General features: G+C 43.8%; 2 protein-coding genes across 4 annotated transcripts in view; both read right to left on the bottom strand.

Annotated features, from left to right (window-relative positions):
• Positions 1-1,234, bottom strand: part of stx12l (syntaxin 12, like) — a 19,407-nt gene extending 18,173 nt beyond the window's left edge. The window contains exons 1-2 of one of the 2 annotated variants that reach the window (XM_080470777.1): positions 1,069-1,222; positions 905-975 (exon numbers count right to left, since the gene is read on the bottom strand). The gene's annotated coding sequence lies outside the window, so the exon portion shown is untranslated. Of the gene's footprint in view, positions 1-904; positions 976-1,068 lie in introns of both variants that reach the window. The other variant, XM_080470778.1, reaches the window with a different exon arrangement.
• A 4,622-nt stretch (positions 1,235-5,856) lies between these two features.
• Positions 5,857-18,207, bottom strand: preb (prolactin regulatory element binding). Of its 2 annotated transcripts, none has more exons than XM_080471224.1 (10): positions 18,007-18,207; positions 14,537-14,704; positions 14,271-14,451; positions 12,587-12,843; positions 10,731-10,811; positions 7,686-7,813; positions 7,423-7,596; positions 6,845-6,917; positions 6,613-6,757; positions 5,857-6,518 (listed from the first exon to the last, which is right to left on the bottom strand). In XM_080471224.1, the coding sequence occupies exons 2-10, from the start codon at positions 14,669-14,671 to the stop codon at positions 6,424-6,426; spliced, it is 1,269 nt and encodes a 422-aa protein (XP_080327350.1). In that variant the 5' UTR covers positions 14,672-14,704; positions 18,007-18,207; the 3' UTR covers positions 5,857-6,423. The 2 variants fall into 2 exon arrangements, with proteins under 2 accessions (XP_080327350.1, XP_080327351.1); XM_080471225.1 differs by having other exon boundaries at positions 12,587-12,840; positions 18,007-18,193.
• Positions 18,208-20,304: the final 2,097 nt, after the last annotated feature.

Genomic DNA, 20,304 nt, shown 5'->3' with positions numbered 1-20,304 from the left:
TAAACCGAAGAATGAAACATGTGAGTCACATGATGCACTGTGGAGACCCCCTGAAGGCAGCGGTGCAAACACAAACCTCTTTACCGTGCTTCTGCTTCCTGTGATTATATATATACAGTATATATATATATATATATATATATACACCACTAGTTATGATCATCATCATCACTGGTGTGGTAAGAGGAAGGGGATGGGGACACACACTGCAGGAAGGCCCGGACACACACTCCAGTGAAGATCCAGGGTCTAGACAGAGGCAGTGGACTCCTACACCTATCTGGGTGTACCCTCACCTGGACCACCTACACAGACGCTCTGTACAAGAGCGGCCAGAGGGAACTCTCTCTGCTGAGGAGGCTGAGGTGCTCCAGTCTGCAGGACTCCAGTCTGCAGGACTCCAGTCTGCAGGACTCTGGTAAAGACTCTTACTGACACTGTGGGAGCAGCAGAGACCCTCTATGTGCAGCCGTGTGCTGGAGCTTCTCTGCTCCGGTCAGGACAGGATCAGACTGAACAGACCGGTGAGGAGGGCTGCTGCTGTCCTGGAGACCCGCTGCAGAGCAGGAGGAGGAGGAGGAGGAGGAGGAGGAGGAGGAGGAGGAGGAGGAGGAGGAGGATGATGATCCATCATGGACTCCTCCTCTCTCCCCGGAGCATCAAGCTGCTCCCTCAATGGCAGAACTGCTGCAGAACGGAGCCAAACCACCGCTCCTTCATCCCTGCTGCTGTCAGTGTGTTCACCAGCACTGGCTGGGTGTGGAAATACCACTGTCCACTGCTGAACAGTGAAGTACTGTGACGATCCTGAATATCCCTGCTACTACGTTACCATGAGTATTTGTCCCCATCTTGGTCGCCTATATTTCTATGTCTATATATAAATAAACATATATATACATACATGTTTCTGTCGGACTATCAGAGGCGACACACAGCAGGCCTCGGCTCCAGCTGACTCTGAATGAAATCCCGCTTTGACAGAAACAAAACACACATTTTAAACCAGGTTTAACAAACGAGGTTTAAAATGTGTCGGAGATCTTCCTCCAGAGAAATAAACCTTACCTGTTGTTTTCCCCGCAGCCGTGGACAAAAAGCAGGATGGATCAGCCTGAAACGGCCCCTCTAGAATATATATTAAAATAAGAGAATTTAAGTCCAATAATAGCCCCAGACCGTCTGAGACGTCACGCGGTTGGTAATCTCGCCCTGGGTTGGTGCTGCCTTCAGGATCAGTAGGAAATATGGACTCTACGGAGTTTAGGACGCGTCATGGCCACAACCACTCCTCCTGCGTCTGTGTTCAAACCCCTGTCCTCCTGTGAAGCGCGTGGGATGGAGTACTTTAATACCCAATCAATAAAACCTTGTTTATATGAAGATTTTACACAAGAAAAATAGTGTCACATATAATCATAATACTACTACTACTACTACTACTACTACTACTAATAATAATAATAATAATAATAATAATAATAATAATAATAATAATAATAATAATAAACGCAATTACTAATCAGCAAATAATTATTATGTATAATACTATATATAAATAATTATTGCTGTTGTTGTTGTTGTTGTGCCTGACTTAGTGGCAAGGTAACTGCGCACAGTTTGGAAACAATTTTGGGAATATACACAATTTATAGGGATGCAACACTTGGCATAACACCAGCTGGGACTCCGATGTTTGTTCTCCTGGAAGATTAACAGCACACGTTTTACTGGGAGACACTGTGGGAGCAGCAGCTGTTTGAGCCACACTTTCTGGACTGATTGTAATATCTGATTTTGTTTTTGTTTTGTTTTATTGTCGAGATTGTATTTATTATATTTTGATTAAATGTCAGTTAATTTACTAAACAGAAACCAAAACTTGACTGTCTTCAGGTCTTTTCTCAGAAAAAACATAATAAAATGATGTGTCATTATATTCCCAGTCTATAAATAAATATTTATTTCGAAAAGGAACAAAAATAGAAATCTGACATTTGTTTGACTCAAACTAATACAAACGGCGACCCACAGAGTCGATCTCGTATTTCCCATGCCCTTTGAACGCAGCATGAGAACCGGGACAGGATGGTTACAGGTGTTACGGTGAGATCTGCGTCAGTGCAGAAAAGCCCGCCCCCTGTTGGGCGAAATGTACAGGAATGTGAGGTCACGTTAAAATGCGGTGGGTGTGTGTGTGTGCGTGTGTGTGTGTGTGTGTGTGTGTGTGTGTGTGTGTGTGTGTGTGTGTGTGTGTGTGTGTGTGTGTGTGTGTGATCCCGTGTCTGCCCCATGACTATCACACACTTTCATATTAGACCGAATCCATGTCTCTCTCTCTCTCTCTCTCTCTCTCACTCACACACACACACACACACACACACACCCACACACACAGTTGTTCAACATGAGGTGTGTGACCCTGAGGATCCAAAGCGACTCCTGCAGGGCCGCGTGACACTTTTGTTTTTTCTTTAAGAATAATTCTTTATTTTTCTCCACAGAATTAAAAAGTTTGAAATTCATATTAAGATAAATCCTCTCATAGGAATGAGGTGGAGTAGGATTGGGGCTACAGGAAAAACAGTATTTTAAAAAGTATTCTGATTTTGACCTTTTAACAGTTGTTTTTAACCTTTGTAGTTCACTATTTAATGCTGTTTTATTTAAATGTTTTGTGTCCTTTTTTCATCACAAACTCACATATGTGTTTCTACGATTATTGCAAAAAAATAAAAAAGTGGGTAAAGGATCGATTTTTATATTCAAACATGAAGTAAAAGATGAATGAAGGCATATCTAATCTAATTCTTACACCAAAAATAGTTCCTAGTTTGGTGTGTAAAAGAGTTTTCCTGAGACGGCTGCATGTGCATGTGCATGTGCACGCTCTCAGCTGGGGCACCAGCGATGGCGGCTCATGTGAGCGTCTCTGTCTGTGTCCCTCTGGCTGCTGAGAAGATAAACTGCCTACACAAATACAAATACTTTCAATTTTAATGACAAAATTACTTGGAACAGGATGTTTTCACGAGCAGAATGTTGATGTTCTACTGTAAAAGGGGCCTTGATGTTTTGTGACGAGTTAAAAAAGAAATGAATGCCAGTCGATAAAATGATCGGCTGGATTGATCCAAAGTGAAATGGGTTTTATTATAAAATGATATGAAATGAGTTAAAGTTTGCTCTGCTCGGCAGACTGGTTTCACCCGTTGGTCCTGGAGGCGGCAGGCCGCCGCAGGAGCGTCTCCAGGGGGAGGGATCGGCCCGTCGGCCCGTCGGCCCGTCAGGAGACACAAACACAGCAGCAGTGGGGTGGATGACACAACTTAAGGCTCCATTGCTCTCATGGTGCGACTAGTTAGTTGTTACTTATGCGACCAGCAGAGCTCCTCACTCTGCCGATACCACTCGTGGCTTCGCATCGCTCTGGACTTCCTTTGCCCGGTGGGCGGCTCCCCACACTCCGCTGATGCGGTCCAGGCCCGGTGGGCGGCTCCCCACACTCCGCTGATGCGGTCCAGGCCCGGTGGGCGGCTCCCCACACTCCGCTGATGCGGTCCAGGCCCAGTGGGCAGCTCCCCACCCATACGGTCCAGGCCCGGTGTCCCTCTCTATGGGCCTTCTTCCCTCCTCTGTGGCTTCTTCTCCCGGCCTGCCGTCGTCCTCTGGTTCTCTCTCCATGCTGGAGTCACAGGCCTGTCCGCCGCTCTGCTCTCCCGTTGGTCCCGTCCTCATGGCCCCGGGCCGGGCCAGGCCGGGCCGGACCGGACCAGGCCCCTCCACTCATCACATTCCCCCTCTCATTCCACCTCTGTGCTTCTGCGACTCCTGTGACCTTTCAGCTCACCGATTGGGCGATCAGTGCAGGGGAACTGCTGAGCGGCCGCCGGTGGGGAATCCAATATGGCGGCGTTAAGGATGCGGCCATACTTTATGGACGCGAATATGGCTCAAAAATCCATTTGAAATGTTTTAACAGAAATGCTTTTTCATTTTCAGATTAAACTGCATTTCTTTGACTCATAAATAAAAATGAATAATCAATCATCCAAACTGCTTTTTGATTTTCTTTGACAAGGCTGTTTTTTCTGTGACTTAATGAAAATGAAAAAGAAAAGGATGATTAAGATTTAATTTTCAAAAGACACTCCAGCAAATAGTGACCAAAATTCATTTTGAAATGTCAAATTTGAAAATCAAAATGCATTTGGAAAAATGCTTTTTCCTTTCAAGGATGTAGCTGCATTATCTGACTCATAAATTAAATTAATAATAGTTCATTCAAACTGCTTTTTCACTTCCTTATTCAGGTTGCACATCTTACGGCAGAACTCAAAAGAAAACCTAAAGAGGGAATTACTTTTTCGTTTCCATGTCCGACCCGCAAAAAAAGGATCAAAATTCAATTCCACTTTGCATTTCCAAGCGGCGCAGGAGAGTGACGTCAGAGGGCGCTCTCCCTCCTCTGACCGCCTCGCGTCTGAACGGTGAAACCAGGAAAGTGAGAAACAGCGTGGCAGAGGAATATTGTCAGATTCTCTCATAGCGACGAACGCTGCTTGTTCAGTGAGCTGCTCTAATATATAACGTACTGTAATGAATCTTTTAGATGTTTGTCAATGATGTTCAATGTTTATATCCATTCTGCCGCACCTTTACACACACGGAGAACTGAAATTGCATTTTTCTTCACACCCACGTTTAAAAAAGAATTTCAGAAGCTACAAATTAAAAAATATACAAGAAATAATTATTCTAAAATATATTTAGTTTCATTACATTGAAATGTTACTTATTTATTCGTCAATTGAATTTTTTTTTTATAAAACTAACGTCTGTCTTGGCGTTACAACCTGATTGTGAATCATAATTAACTAAAAATAAGCATGCATCTAAAAGATCTGTTGTAAATATATGGAATTATGTATTGTATTAATATATTACAATATATGAAGGAATTGCTGCTTTTCATATATTGAAAAATATAAGAAAATAAATTTACTTTTACATTAAAATATATGTAATGTTTTCAATACACTTCAGAATATATATGGATGAATATATTGACATATATAGAAATGTATGCAATTATATACTTAATACACTTTAGAATATATATTAATATATTTACTTTTATATTGAAATGTTGTCGGTCCGCTGCCACGTTCTGCTGTCAAAGTGTTCCTGGATGCGCTGGTGGTTTTTGCCCTTGGCCTGGTTGATGCCCCTCCTCAGGTTGCTCCTTACGCTCCTGTAGGCCTGCTGGTCCCCTGATCTGAAAGCGGAGTCACGTGCCCTGAGGAGGACCCTCAGTTCACCGGTGAACCGAGGCTTCTGGTTGGACAGCACTTTAACAGTCGCAGAAGGTGACGTAGGTCCATCCAGGTCCGTCCCCTCAGCAGGAAAACTCCAGTCTGTGATGTCAAAGCAGTCCTGCAGGGCCGAGTTGCTTCCTCAGTCCAGACTCTGTCTGTCTTTGTGGTTGATATGCTGGTGTGAGACACAGGGACAGATGGTCGGAGAGACCCAGGGGACGGCTTGGCAGGCATCTCTGATGTTGCAGTAGATCTAATGTGTTTTTCTCTCTTGTGGAGAAGTTTACATCTTTGTGGAACTTGGGTACGCCAGACTTTAGGTTGGCGTGATAGAAGTCCCCAGCGCTATGACGATGCCGTCTGGTTGTGCCCCAGTTTGCTGGTTGATGGCGAAGTGTAGCGTCTCCCTAGCTAAGCTAGCATTAGCCTGCAGCGGCCTTAGCTAATACGACCTCCTATGTCAGTGCTTTACGAATACTGAAGGATGCCGGATTATTAAACACTTTTATGTGTGAAACAAAAGGACTCCTGTCACACATGTTCTTCATTCTTTTTATTGTAAAGACTGCAACAATTCAGTTTAAAAACAAAAACCTCACATTCTATTTATTCTATCTTTCCAACCCTGTCTAATCATTTTGGGATAATTTAAAATAATTCCGTCATGCGATGATCAAAATATCCAGATTGCTTAAATTAAGTTAAAGGTGAAAATGGTTTCATAAAAGTCGGATCTCATTAAAATAAGCATATTGGTGGGTTTATTACTGCGGCCTGTCAAAACCCGGCGCACACGTGATTCTTTGCACTTTAAATCAGCAGTAATGTGAGGAAGTCCAGTCTCATCCCGTCCAAATCCAGCTGCGAGGGTTCATCTGAGAGCTTTTAAAAGGCTTTGTTATTTCTGTTACGTATTGCTCCTTAAACACGTCCTTAAAAAGAAGCCATCACAGAAACATTCATGAACCTGAGCCCTTCAACTATGTGAATCCAAGTGAGAAGGAGAAGTGGGAGAGCTGGGGAAGTCCTGCTTCGATTCCTCCGGACTTGAGTGGTGTTGCAGCTGGGACTCGTGTAGATCCTGGTCTGTGACCCGGTGCCGGAGTCAGAGGAACCCTGGGAAGAGGTTCTGCAGCAGCAGGATGACTCCCACCACCATAAGGCCACAGAAGAACAGCACCAGCCAGATGGGAAAAGATCCTGGAAAACACCACAGCGGAGGTGAGGGGGGGAGGAGGAGGGGGCTGGGTGAGGTCACCTGAGGTGGAGGTTTGGAGGTGGGGGGGTCACTTACTTCGGTTGGCGACGGAGTGAACTTGAAGCCGACTGTCCACCGCCACGCTGAGCAGGGCCGCCTCGTTGTTCCCTCGCAGCGAGTCGGGCAGGAAGCACAGATCAGTGACCACGATGCCATGAGACTCCTGAACGTAGTACAGCTTCTGTACGCACAGGAAGAGAGAGGGTGAGGGTGGGGGTGAGGGTGAGGGTGGGGGTGAGACGCAGACGCATGCACTCCATATATTTACCTGCAGAGAAAAGGCGATGATGATTGCTACTGATCCTGTCACAGTTCCGAGGCCCAGAAATGTTCCAGAGTCACTGTCAAAATAACGAGTCACAACGTTACTTCTTCCACCGTTCCACTCACAGGCAGGAGGCCCACACAGCCACCGGGGGGAGCCCAAGAGCCACCCGAGGCCGCCACTAGTGAGCTTTACTGGTGTTCTAGTAAAGCTAACATCTTTCAAATATTGAACGGCTTGTGATGAAGCGCTTCTATTCAATTTCTGTACTGTAGAAGAACTAATCGGGCTGTAACAAGCTACTTAACTTTAAAGTCGCTTTCTCAGCAATACTTCAAAAAATATACTATTATAATAATAAGAGTGATATAATCAGTTAGCTGAGAGGGTATAGCTAAACTACCACGACAATAACCCCACATTTAGGCCAAAAAGACTAAAGAAGCCCCACTCAGTCTGGAAAAGACTGAACTTCTCAGGAGAGCATGAACACAAAGGAGATGTTTAGTTAGTTTCGGTGTTAAAAGCCGACGCAGACAGCTGAGCAGTGAAGTCCAACTCTGCAGACGGCATTCAGGTACCTGACAGCCATGCTGGAAATGACCTCGGAGCCGCAGGGGGCCGTCATCATGGGCAGCAGGGTCTTTCCATCCCACTTGGTGAGGTAGCAGGGGGGAGGCTTCCGGTCTCTTTTATGGGGGATCTGCACCGTGTAGAGCCTCAGGGCATCTTTTTGGTCTTCTACTCTTCCGAACCTGAGGCAGGAAAAACAGCATAAAATAAATACGTGTGGAGCCGTCATCACATCATCCAAACGAGGAGAGACTTCAGCTGGCCGGCGTACCTGCAGGCCATGTATCTGTACGTCTTCTCGGCGATATGAGGCATGGTCTCCTGCCAGTTGAGACCCATAGCCAGCTGGTTTCCACTCCACACACTGCAGGAAAAGTCCCGGCCGACCGTCGCCAGGTGCTGCAGGGAACAATGCACACCTTCAGTTCACTCACTATCATGGCTTTAGGCAGAAATCTGAGTTTTGGGTGTCGATCTGAAAAATCTGGGTGTCCAAAGTTTTAGTGTGTGTGTGTGTGTGTGTGTGTGTGTGATAGATAATAGAGATAGACCTTAAATGGTGAATTCAAATGCATTCTGGACTACTAAATACTACATTGTGACATGTACATTTTGCTTCTTAAAAGTCCTTTTCTCCTTGACAGTTTGGGTGACGCATCCAAAACACAGGTACAACTCAAAATATTAGAATATCATGAAAATGTTCACTATTTTGTGTCACTCATTTCAGAAAAACAAACCCATATATGATATAGGCTCATGACAGGGTGAAGTAATTCAAGCATTTTCACAGCAAATATTTTATTCTTCAATGAAGAACATGAACGATGTGCAGTTCACCAAACATGAAATGAAAAATTAGATCGATCATAGGTCCATAGATATTCTGCAGATATAATTCCTCAGCATTTTGGAAAGAAAATTTGTTCAAATTCCTCCCCTGTGACCCAGCATTTGAACGCATCAGGATGTGTCAGAGGATAAGGAACCAATCAGAGGCCACCTTTCAAAAGGTACAGAGCACATGGTTTCAGCTGACCAATCACGTTGCTCGTCACAGGGCGTAATACAAACCGGAAGTCAGTCGCGAGTTGTTTACTCGAGCCGATAATTCACTACATTTTGGCGAAAAAATATGAATTTAAGAACAATTAGACGGTGACAAGTCGTGATGGTCATTATACACATATTTTAGAGGCTTTGAGCAACACGTCCGCTATTATTTCAGCCGTCTTTTCCAAAACTTGAGCGTCCAAATGACGGCTGGACGGCTCGCTGCCTAACACTACGCTCACCATCGACTGAACACGGTTCCAGAGGGAGGAAATGATTTAGAGGATCAGTCTATATTGTTATACTTCGTGGTGATAAATGTTTACTAATGGAATGCTAGTTCATCTCCCTTTTTAAATTGCACTACATTTGTAAGGAATGGGAAATCAACATGCACAAAGTACAGCTCAGCTGAGCGGTGATAAATGTCCATGCTTTGAGCATTCACGATCTGCGCATTAACATAGATGACCAATCAAGTGTCCTGTTACAGTAAATTCCCACCAACCAGGTAGATATGAGTGTGTGACGGCACAAAGTGTGTGTGGAGAGTTTAGGACTTTTAGTTGACCTCTGAGTTGTTGACAATGAACTCCAAGGACAATTTCAACACATAAGCATCATGAATCAGATTATATGCTCAAGTCTCTATTAGGAAGCTGGATTGTGTTTCACCCTATTAAAGATTATTTTATACCTGGTGGCCACAGGACCAAGATTAGAGTCACAAAAGCCCAAAAATCTGAAAAACACAGACCTACACTACCAGACAAAAGTTTGGAAACCATAATATTAAACATGTTTTGAGTTATTCTGACACTTTTTGGTTTACTTCCTAATTCCAGATGTGTTCATTCATAGTTTTGACGCCTTCATTGAGAATCTACAATGTAAATACTCAACAAAAATAAATAAGGAAACATTGAATGAGATGGTGGGTCCAAACTTTATAAAAGTCTTGTCTTCTTGGAACACATTGACCTGAAGTGCCCCTCAAATATATTTATGATCAATACACTTTTACAAGTAAAGGCTCATTTTAATCCCAACAGCTTCTGGAATAATGTTTCAGTGCAGAACAAAATTGTTGAAAAGTATTCTAATGTTTGTAAAGCTTGGTAAAGCCCATTGAGTCAGTATTTGCAAAGACATAAGTCTTGTCGGTCTCATATGATGCACCCGATCCCCGGCTAAACTGTTCCTCTCTGGGAGATGACTGTTAATAAAGTATGTGGATGACGTCATCACGTGAAGCTCAGAAGTGAAACTGAACAGAAGAGTCAAGCTACCAGTTGGTCTTAAAAAAGTCTAAATGTTCAACAGAAGCTGCCAGGGTGGAAATAATTTTCCAAAACAGCCATCCATAGTATAAAGTTAGAAAAGAGGTTCACATGTCAGTGAGGGAATCCCAGACAGCTGCAACTGGTCATCAGTCAACATGATACCATATAGCTCAGCGACCATCCACACCATAACATCTGAACGGAACGTTTCATATGCTGAAAGCCAAACAGGACAATCCTGCTGCTGCGCTCACAGACTCGGTTCAGGACTGACAGAATAAACTTGAACAAATCCAGTTCAGGACCAAAGCCAGAAAACAGTGCGCCGTCGGACTAAACTGATATTGTTGGAGCCTTTCCACACAGCGCGCAGCAGGAGAGGTAATTGTGCTGAAAGCAGAATTTAGACAATCAGAGCAGATTTTCATTAAAGGAAGCTGACAGCTTGTTATACACCTACAGACAAACCGCTGGAAAGACAGTCTGATGAATGGAGAAGTGTTTCTCCTCCACACATCTATATGTCCACGCACTGGCACTGCGGCTGGTGATTTATCAATTCATTATTTAATTGTTCCCATCTTCGCTCTGTAGAAACCGACGTTACATTTGGCAAGACAAGGGCTTCATATTAGGTCAATTCACAAACTGTGAAGCAGCATGAAAGAGGAGGAGACGCTCCTCCTCTCTTCATAAACTGAAGTTACATTATTAATTCATGTGCGACGGAACACCCACTAACATTTACGTCTCGTCTCTTCAACAAAAACTCACACACATCTCGTTATGTTTTAGTCAGCAAAGAGCCATATTTAGATCGTCACCACCTTGTTATCGGCATAGTAGGCAAAAACAACACTGCTGTACAAGTGTTTGTAGTTATCACATCATTCTTCCCCTTCGTGGTGCAGCTCTGAGGGAGGAACATGGAGTCAGAACACGGTCTGTACAACAGAAGGTGGTGAAGGTCTGTGGTTCACCTTGTTCCCAGGGCTCATGTCCAGGTCTTCAACCTCTCCGTCATGTGCTTTGAAATCTAATTTCTTCTTCAAGGAAGGAACCTGGGATAAGAAGAACCAATGAGATACAATCAATAGATGATGACTTCGTTTTAGCGTCATGTTTGTAGTTCGGGTAGTTTGTCAGTGTTGTTGGCTCATGAGCGATCACTGTATGAGAACTCGTGTATCGTCATCAATGACGTTTCCCCGCGCTGGACTCAAAGCATTGTGGGAAGTCAAAGAAAACAACACATAGAGCAGAGGAGAGGCAGAAGGTTAGAGACAGCCGAGTTATGGAATGCCGTCCACTTCCCTCGTATTTCAGCATGGAAGCAAAACAGCTCCAGCCTCGTCTCCGAGGTCAAAGAGGCGGCGAATGGCATGGATAGCAGCAATAAAGGGTTTTCCTGCATACAACATTGATATGCCCATTGTAGAACGGTATAACTGTATAAACGGCTTTTAACAGCATTCATACATACACACATGCAGCAGAAAACTTTTGAACGGAGGACAGTTTTCTGATGGACTTTAAACATCTCCAAATCCTCCACCCATCCACCAGTAAAAATAACCTGTCTGCTGCAGTGATCTGAAGTGGTTGAAAAACTCTGTGTGTAGGCGCTGAAACTTAAAATCATAGAATTATAAATGTATTGGATTAAGTTGAGGACATCAGCTGTCCATGCTGAATGCTAATCCACATCCAGTCCTTTAACTCTTGTTTTATCATCACGCTGCAACATCACAGACCTTGGTTCCTCCCCGAACCAGGGTCTGTTTCCTACCCTCTACCCGAACCATGGTCTGTTTCCTACCCCCTACCCGAACCCGGGTCTGTTTCCTACCCCCTACCCGAACCAGGGTCTGTTTCCTACCCCCTACCCGAACCACGATGTTTCCTACCCCCTACCCGAACCAAGGTCTGTTTCCTACCCCCTACCAGAACCATGGTCTGTTTCCTACCCCCTACCCGAACCAAGGTCTGTTTCCTACCCCCTACCAGAACCAAGGTCTGTTTCCTACCCCCTACCAGAACCATGGTCTGTTTCCTACCCCCTACCCGAACCAAGGTCTGTTTCCTACCCTCTACCCGAACCAGGGTCTGTTTGCTACCCCCTACCCGAACCAAGGTCTGTTTCCTACCCTCTACCAGAACCAGAGTCTGTTTCCTACCCTCTACCCGAACCAGGGTCTGTTTGCTACCCCCTACCCGAACCAGGGTCCACTTCCTACCCCAATCTGTCTCTCTGTCCTATCCTTGTCACCTCTATCCTCGCCAGCAGAAAGCCGCCACCTCTGAACCTGGTTCTGGAAAGGTTAGGAGTTTTTCCTTTCCACAGTCGCTATGCTTGCTCATGGATTTGTTGGGTTTCTCTCTAGGAAAGACTTTGTTTTATTTGCTGCTATAAAAATAAAGTTGAATCATGTCTTGCCTTTGCCTTCCCATCACGTTTTTCACGATACGAACTGACTGTATTTTCTTTAGCGCAGTCCGTTCAATGGTTTTTCTAATGTGGCAGTGAGCACACGCCAGCAGATATTATGAAAGCCAGAAGCTTCCCCGTGTTGTTTTGACTTTATTTCCCATAATGCTTTGCGTCCTGATGATGCAGTCTTTCGTGTTCGTCATATGCTGAGACAATCTCTATAGTAAGCACGAACAGACAGGGGAGGATCCGGGTTCAAGTCCTCAGCTCCATGAGACGGTTTAATTAAAAGCACCCGACTCTCGTAAAACTGAAGTTAATCAATGAGGAGTCAGAGAAAATGTTTGCTTGTGATTTGGCCCGACTGGGCAGCCATGTTCACATGATATTTCCGACAGTGTTTACCTCCCACATTCGGATGTGTCCGTCCGTGCCCCCTGTCAGCAGCAGGGTCAGGTCCGGGCTGAAGCGGACCACTTTCTGTAGCGGGTCCTGGGGGTTCAGGTCTGACTGCACTTCAGCCAGACTGCTCACGGATATCTGAGCCGTCTCGTCCTTCATGTCCGACGTTTCCCCCGACGCCTCCGCTCCGTCCTGCTTGGTTTGTTGTCCTTTTCTGGCACGTCGCCTGGTGTTTCCCTGCTGCACACTGTTCCCCGCTGCTTTGGTTTGTCAGAAGGAGAGGAGGAAATCAGTGGCGGGTTCCAACCAACACACCAAGGAGAAAGCACTACAGACCGACTCCATGTTCCCTTTCAACACTTTTCACTGTAAACTTGATAAGACCCAATGCACTTCTGTTGTGTAATGTGATAATAATGGCAAAATGAAGACAGGGTGGTAGAGTAGTGTAGTGGTTAGCACTGCTACCTCACAACTAGATGTTTGAGGTTCAAACCCGGAGGCCTTTCTGTAGAGAGATTTTCTCATTATATAAAGACATGCCTTCCCGTGGGCTCACCACCTGCAGGAAAAGGTTCTTAATCTGTGCAATGTAATCTGGGTGACGGTGCTCAGACTGACACCCCGCGACCCAGAAACGGATAAACAGGAGAAGATGGATGGATGGATGGATGGATGGATGGATGGATGGATGAAGACATGCTTGTAAAGTCTAATGGAGATGAACTGGGCTCCAGTTACCCCAGCTGATGGATGGGAAGGTGGTATAAACTAATTTATTACTAACGTCACTCTTCGGTGAAGGGGTGAAGCAGCTTTTAGTTCCTACGCTCCTCACCTGTGGAACAAACCTCTGTGGAAAGACTGCTGACACACACACACTTCTTTTAAATCAGGACTTAAAACATTCTTATTTGCACAGGATTTTGAATAAAAAAAAATTGATTTTACTTACTTTATAAAATTTATCTTAATAAATCTCTTACCTTATTTATTCTACTTTTCTTCATTATTTGTTTTAACGCATTTCTTTTAAAGCTTTAATGTCTTTATTTTATTAATATATTTCTTATGTCTTTGTAAAGTTTTTCTATATTTCTTTAATTTCTTTATAAAGCACTGAATTGCCCTGTGATTGAATGGTGCACTCTAAATAACTTTGCCTTGCCTTTAAATTACAATGTTTTTTCCACAAATATATAAACTTAGTAGGGAGAGTGAGCAGGTAGAGTAAGTAGGTAGAGTGAGCAGGGAGCAGGTAGAGTAAGTAGGTAGAGTGAGCAGGGAGAGTAAGAAGGTAGAGTGAGCAGGTAGAGGGAGCAGGTAGAGGGAGCAGGTAGAGGGAGCAGGGAGAGTAAGTAGGTAGAGTGAGCAGGGAGCCGGTAGAGTGAGCAGGTAGAGGGAGCAGGTAGAGGGAGCAGGTAGAGCGAGCAGGGAGCCGGTAGAGCGAGCAGGTAGAGCGAGCAGGTAGAGTGAGCAGGGAGCCGGGAGAGTGAGCAGGTAGAGTGAACAGGGAGCAGGTAGAGTGAACGTAAGCAGGTAGAGTGAACAGGTAGAGTAAGTAGATAGAGCGAGCAGGGAGCCGGTAGAGTGAGCAGGTAGAGTAAGTAGGTAGAGTGAGCAGGGAGAGTGAACATGTAGAGTGAGAGTGAGCAGGTAGAGTGAGAGTGATCATGTAGAGCCTCACCATTGCCTCCTTTCTGGGAGCCCTGTTTGAACCTCATGAGACAGCAGGTCCCGTCCTGTCCTGCAGCCATGACTCCATCTCCTACAGCCATGTTCATGGTGGCCCGTGTGTCTGTGTCGTGGGAGTGAAGCAGGCTGGCACTGTACTGCTGATCTCCCAACAGCTGCAGATCCAGGAAGTGCTGCAACACACAATCCAAGCTGATATCACAACTGTACACCCTGGACTTACACAAAACACTCCAAGAGTCGATCCTCAGTACTCACCACTGCATTCTTGATGCCCGTCTTGGAGGCCCCCCCTCCTCCCGCTGTGATCACCAGCCCGCTTTTAGGGTCCACTTTAATGGAGTACAAGGGAAAGGGGGCTCTGTACAGATCTGGTACCCTTTTCTTCCCCATCTTCTGTCATAAAAGTGCTGAATTCTACCACACCTGTGGGAAACAGAGATCGGATTCATTTCTGACATGCTCTCTTCAATGTGATGCTTCTGCACCAACCACAGGCGAGCAAAGATCACCAGTCCTGCTCGGACTGGACAAATATGTTGACATGCAGAGCAAGAATGACGTGTGTGCCAAATGTACATTACACTTTTTCCTGGATCATCAGTGGCACTTTTTTCAAGGTATTTGGCTGCTCATGCAACTGAAAAAGTGATATCAAAATATACTGGTACATACCACCTGAGACCACTAGATGTCACTGTATGGCAACAGAAAACCCTGATTACTCCTGTATTTACTGGATAGAGCAAGAAAAATGTCAATATAAAGACATCTACACAAACGATTTTTAAGTAGAAATTGAAAACGGAAGGAGAGCAGCAGAAGAATTCACAGTAGATGAAAACCTTGTGAGGGAATAAAACAAATTCAGAGAAACTGTTTCGTCTGGGCATGAACATCTAATACATGTTATACGCCAGTAACAGTTATTCTACTCACAAAACGTTAGGTGAATTGTGCTCTTGAGTGAAATTTCAGGATGAACCTAATATGGATGATCCAATATGGATATTAGATCGTGAAGGATTAAAACGTGTTGATCTGACAAAGCAGAGCTGATTAAGTTCTCGGGGTGCGCTCAGTGGAGGAGGCTGAACGTGCAGGCAGTATTCTGACTGCTAAAGACAGTTTTTTGTGGGCAGGTCGGCTTCAGTCGGAGTGTGTGTGTGTGTGTGTGTGTGTGTGTGTGTGTGTGTGTGTGTGTGTGTGTGTGTGTGTGTGTGTGTGTGTGTGTGTGTGTGTGTGTGTGTGTGCGTGTGTGTGTGTGTTGCACTGATTCCTACAGATGGATGAGAACAACGTTGGCTCAAGACATTTGAAGTTGCATATAAACGTCACACCAGCGGCTGCCTGGAATAAAAAAAGGTAAATATTCATGTATTTCCTGCGAGTGTCAAAATACAAATATAAATACATAAGAAGACTTTATTTGGCCCAAACAGTAGGAGGAGAGGAGAGGAGAGGAGAGGAGAGGAGAGGAGAGGAGAGGAGAGGAGGCAGTAAAACTGTCAGCTCGCCTGCTTATTAAGGTAAACTACAGGTAACTCTCCCAAAAAGAGTAAACATCCTGTTATATTTCAAATAATATCGTATTTGTACATTATTATATATGATATATAATTCTATTATTTAAGAGTATACAGTATTTCCTCTACATTCATTTCGCAGTAGCGGGCCGCCATTCCTAAATCCTCGCTGCCGCTCCTTCAAATTTCTCTTTTATTTATTTTTTCATTAATTGACTAAAATACACCACCTTCAACGCAGAGTCCTGCACTGTGAGCATGTCCTGATAGGGGGGCGGGGTTCCCGGTGGAGCAGACTGAACACGTCCTGATAGGGGGGCGGGGTTCTCGGTGGAGCAGACTGAACACGTCCTGATAGGGGGGCGGGGTTCTCGGTGGAGCAGACTGAACACGTCCTGATAGGGGGGCGGGGTTCTCGGTGGAGCAGACTGAACGCAGGCAGTATTTTGGCTGCTAAAGCCAGTTTAAGTAGCTGCAGCTCCATTTCAGTGGAGTTTGAAGCAGCGAGCCTCCAACCGTAATTTCGATGGTCAATTTTTCAAAAAAGACAGCCTGAAAAAATAGTGCACGGTTTGCTTAAAGCCGTCTAAAATATCTGTGCCTTTTTCTTTTTGCACAACTTGGTTTTCTATAACAAGGAGCTTAATGGCACAACACCAGTTTGATCCATGAGGGGAGCAATAAATGCCTTGTTTCAATCAGAATCGGTATTTAAACCGTCCTGCTCATCGTTTACATTTTGAATATTGATCAACAGTACCTTGCCATTGAAGGCTTCAAACAGGATGTTTTCAGACCGAGTGTCCACTGAGCTCAGAGTGTCATCAGCAGGTTGAACAGAGACGCCGAGAGACTGGAAGAGCCTGAATCGGTAGAAAACCTCTGGGAGCAGTGGATTGTCCACATAGAGGCTCGTAACTCTGTAACCGAGAACTCAATGACCTGATGGTCACCCTTCATGAAGAGTGTGATGCCATGCCTCAGCAGACAATAAGTCCACTTGACCCCCCACTTGAAATTTCCATAGTTTAGTTAACTGAGGTATATAATGTACAGTGTGTTTTGTCAACAACTCTATGTGTGTAACGTGTTTCTTGTGCTGAGCAATCAAAAAACGGCTGCGAAGACGCACTGGGTGAGGCACGCAGTTCTCCTGCCTCATGGTAGAGGGCGCTAGTGATCCCAGGGATCCTTCTTGCGACTCCTCGGCTGCAGAATAAGTGACAACAAGCTATCTCCATCGAGACAGAGAGACTTTTAAAACTGAAGAAAGATAAGGAAGACTTCTATAAACAAGTTATCGATGCTTTTGTTCAGAAGGAGCGGCGCATGGACTTCATTTCTAAGTAAAGGTAAGACCATAATAACATTTTGTTTCATTAAATGTGCTTTTTTGTGTGCTACAGTTTGTATGTGTAAGGAATGCTGGTATGAGCTTTTAAACATAACCCGTTAACTGCTGCCAATCAAATGGTGAATAAGATCCTCTTTAGGGTTCATATGTTAGTAAATCTGACTGTGATGAAGTCAGTGCCTCACCAGCCATGAACCTCACCGCACGTCACTGTGTCGCACGTGTGTCATTATTGCAGTATCAACATCTACAGATAAACTGACAGCTGGAATAATTGTTTACATGTTATAATTTGCCCTCTGCACGTCAACATGTTTGTACAATCAGATGGAGTCCTGCAATAGATTGCATTGACGACGGATAAACTTTCACGTCATCATTTCAACATTACATCAAACCTCGTGACAACAGAAGACAGAAGCACAAACAATCATTTAAACAAACACAAATTAACAGCTATTGTGCTTCTGAAACGCTGTTGGTGAAAATGTTAGACGCGCACACGATCCAGAATACAAACAAAAACAAACTAAATTGGCTCCAGGAAGAGAAAAAGAGCACATATTTTGTAAGAAGAACACCTGACTCCCTGTGCTCATGCACGGTGCTCGAGCACGAGCACTGGGTGGATGTCAATCCTGAGGTGGACAAGAAAAACACAACTCCATCAGCAACACCACCATGTCTCCATCACACTGAAGAAAAAGAACTCCATCAGCAACACCACCACCACGTCTCCATCACACAGAATAAAAAGAGCTCCATCAGCGTGCTTAATCTCTCCCACGGCTACGTGTAGCAGCTTGTTAGCCGCGAGCTCAGCGCTGATAGGCCGTTGAAACCCCTACCTGCGGTCCGTCGCTTTATCCTGCGCGTGTGAAGGAGCAGGCAGTGACGCTGCAGGTCTGCTCATTCCATCCCGACGTGTCAGCCACGACTGTTTCCAACGAGCCTGACTTAAACGCTGAAAGCGAACCAAGTGCTAACTGTGGCTATACACGGACTTCCCGACCTACACGTCGGCAGCATGACGACACGTGACGTGACGTGGGCGACGTAATGACGTGTTCGTGCGGTCAATTAGAGTTCTAAACGCTTCAATGTAATTCTGGATATCACCGTGGATATTTTTGGCCACCTGGTTTAGCATTCAAATAAAAATAATTATTTTGACTACTTTTAGAATAAAATAAAATAAGATAAAATAAGATAAAATAAGATAAAATAAAATAAAATAGAATAAAATAAAATAAAATAAAATAAAATAAAATAAAATAAAATAAAATAAAATAAAATAAAATAAAATAAAATAAAATAAAATAAAATAAAATAAAATAAAATTGAATTGAATTGAATAAAATAATTTTTTAATCATTGAGGGAACTCCACACAGAATAAAACTCACAGTTAACTTTCAGATCTATTATATACTTATTTAACTTCTGCATCCGAGGTTCAGGCCAGACTAGATGGAGCGACCCGGACCAAACCGATGAATACAGTCCATCTCCTCATTCCTGTATGAGCGCTAAATTGGTGAAATCAGTGACGTACAACGTTTTGGAGTGATGCAATGACGTGGCTCTCACTTGGCTCCGTTGACAATGGAAAAACAAGCAGTTCTTTGGCGGTGCTCATTTAAGAACTGGCCCTGAACTAGTACCTGGTTCTTTTTGGTGGAAAAGCCCGATTATCTCTGGTAGTTTAACAGAAAACCTGCCTGAACAAGATCATAACGAGAACAATAAAGGAACGATAACAGAGGATGATGACACATTATCAAGTGCTTTAGCTATGCTAGGGGTGAGCTGGCGTTCAAAAAAAATAAATAAAGTCTGAAGTTTTTTCAAATTAAAAGTCCTTGTTTATTAAAAATTACACCCAAAAAACTCAAATAGATATTTATGGATGAGTTTAGTTGGCTTTCAATATAAAAGCCCCCCACATTTTTCAAAATAAGTCCTTTTTCTGTTAAAACCTTCAAAATACATATTTTATCAATATTTAAATGGGCCAGAGGCCATGATTGAGCCGACCCGACGGGCAGAGGCCAGACTGCGAGGTCCCGATCAAGGCAGCTTGCAGCTTTAATTATTATTGTATCCCATGTTTCGAAATGAAAGTATATAAACTAAATGAAAGAACGTTTTTTTTTAAATCATCATCAGACCATCATGAGACAGGTTAGTTTTACCTACTGATGATGTGTCATTGCAATAGTAATCCTATTACTATTGTCCGTTTGAATGAATTCACAGCCTTTATCACAAACGGTCTCATAGAGTTTTAGCCTTGTGTATTAAACTCATTTTAGCTCAGAGGCCACACAGTCAAATTCAACCTCAGTTGGGTCGAACCAGTGAAATGACAAACTACAAACTTCTGTGTACAAACTGGTTGATAAATCGTTGAAAATGTTGCTCCCATATTTGTTTCTAGTCAGTACTGATCTCTCACTGTCAGTGCTGCCCAGAAGTGTTTAATTCATGACCATTTCCGATAGATGAGTGGATGGCTTGGTGACTGGGTGAACTGATGTCTGAATGGTTGAATGCATGAACACTTTAAATAAAACTACCTCTACCTCACATTTCTGTGAAATTTCCTTTGTTTTTGTTATACATTTAGTTAGTTCAAGTTCTCATTTCAAGTGCTCCAGTTTTAAGGCCCTAATATGCAGCTTCTCCCACTTTGTTTTCCCTCAAGCAGTTTGAAGGAAATGAAATACTGAAGATGTATTCACAGGACTGACAATTCCATGTGGAGAACAGCCCATGTGAAACACAGGTTAATTAAACTGTTCTCAGTAGACTGTAGGTGTACTCCGTCCTCAGGGAAAGCCTCACGTCACACTCCAATTACTAACATGCTTGTATGAGACGCAGGGGTGAAAACTACAAATACATTCATAAAACAATTAAAGCACGTTAAGTGCTAAAAGGGAAAAGTGATGCAGTGATAACATCAATTTGTTGACCAAGAAGCAAGTTACCATCTGCAGTAATGCCTTCTCAAAACGTTTTATGCCCAATAGAGGTTAATAATTCTATGTTTTTCCCAATCGTTTATACCTGCACTTAATTTAACTTGGATTTCTGAAACTCATATCTACTTCCCAGAGGTCAAAAACTAATTTTAAGCCAAAG

Source organism: Lipophrys pholis (genome assembly GCF_963383615.2).
Source record: "Lipophrys pholis genome assembly, chromosome: 9".
In the NCBI taxonomy this organism is placed as follows: Eukaryota; Metazoa; Chordata; class Actinopteri; order Blenniiformes; family Blenniidae; genus Lipophrys; species Lipophrys pholis.
Note: the sequence above shows the minus strand (reverse complement) of the source record. Positions and strands in the feature narration are given on the sequence as shown.

Coding starts and splice junctions, on each gene's coding strand:
- preb (XM_080471224.1), bottom strand. CDS start 14,671: ATGGGGAAGAAAAGGGTACCAGATCTGTACAGAGCCCCCTTTCCCTTG. Junction 14,452..14,536: donor CGGGCATCAAGAATGCAGTG/GTGAGTACTGAG, acceptor TGTGTGTTGCAG/CACTTCCTGGATCTGCAGCT. Junction 12,844..14,270: donor CTCCCAGAAAGGAGGCAATG/GTGAGGCTCTAC, acceptor GACAAACCAAAG/CAGCGGGGAACAGTGTGCAG.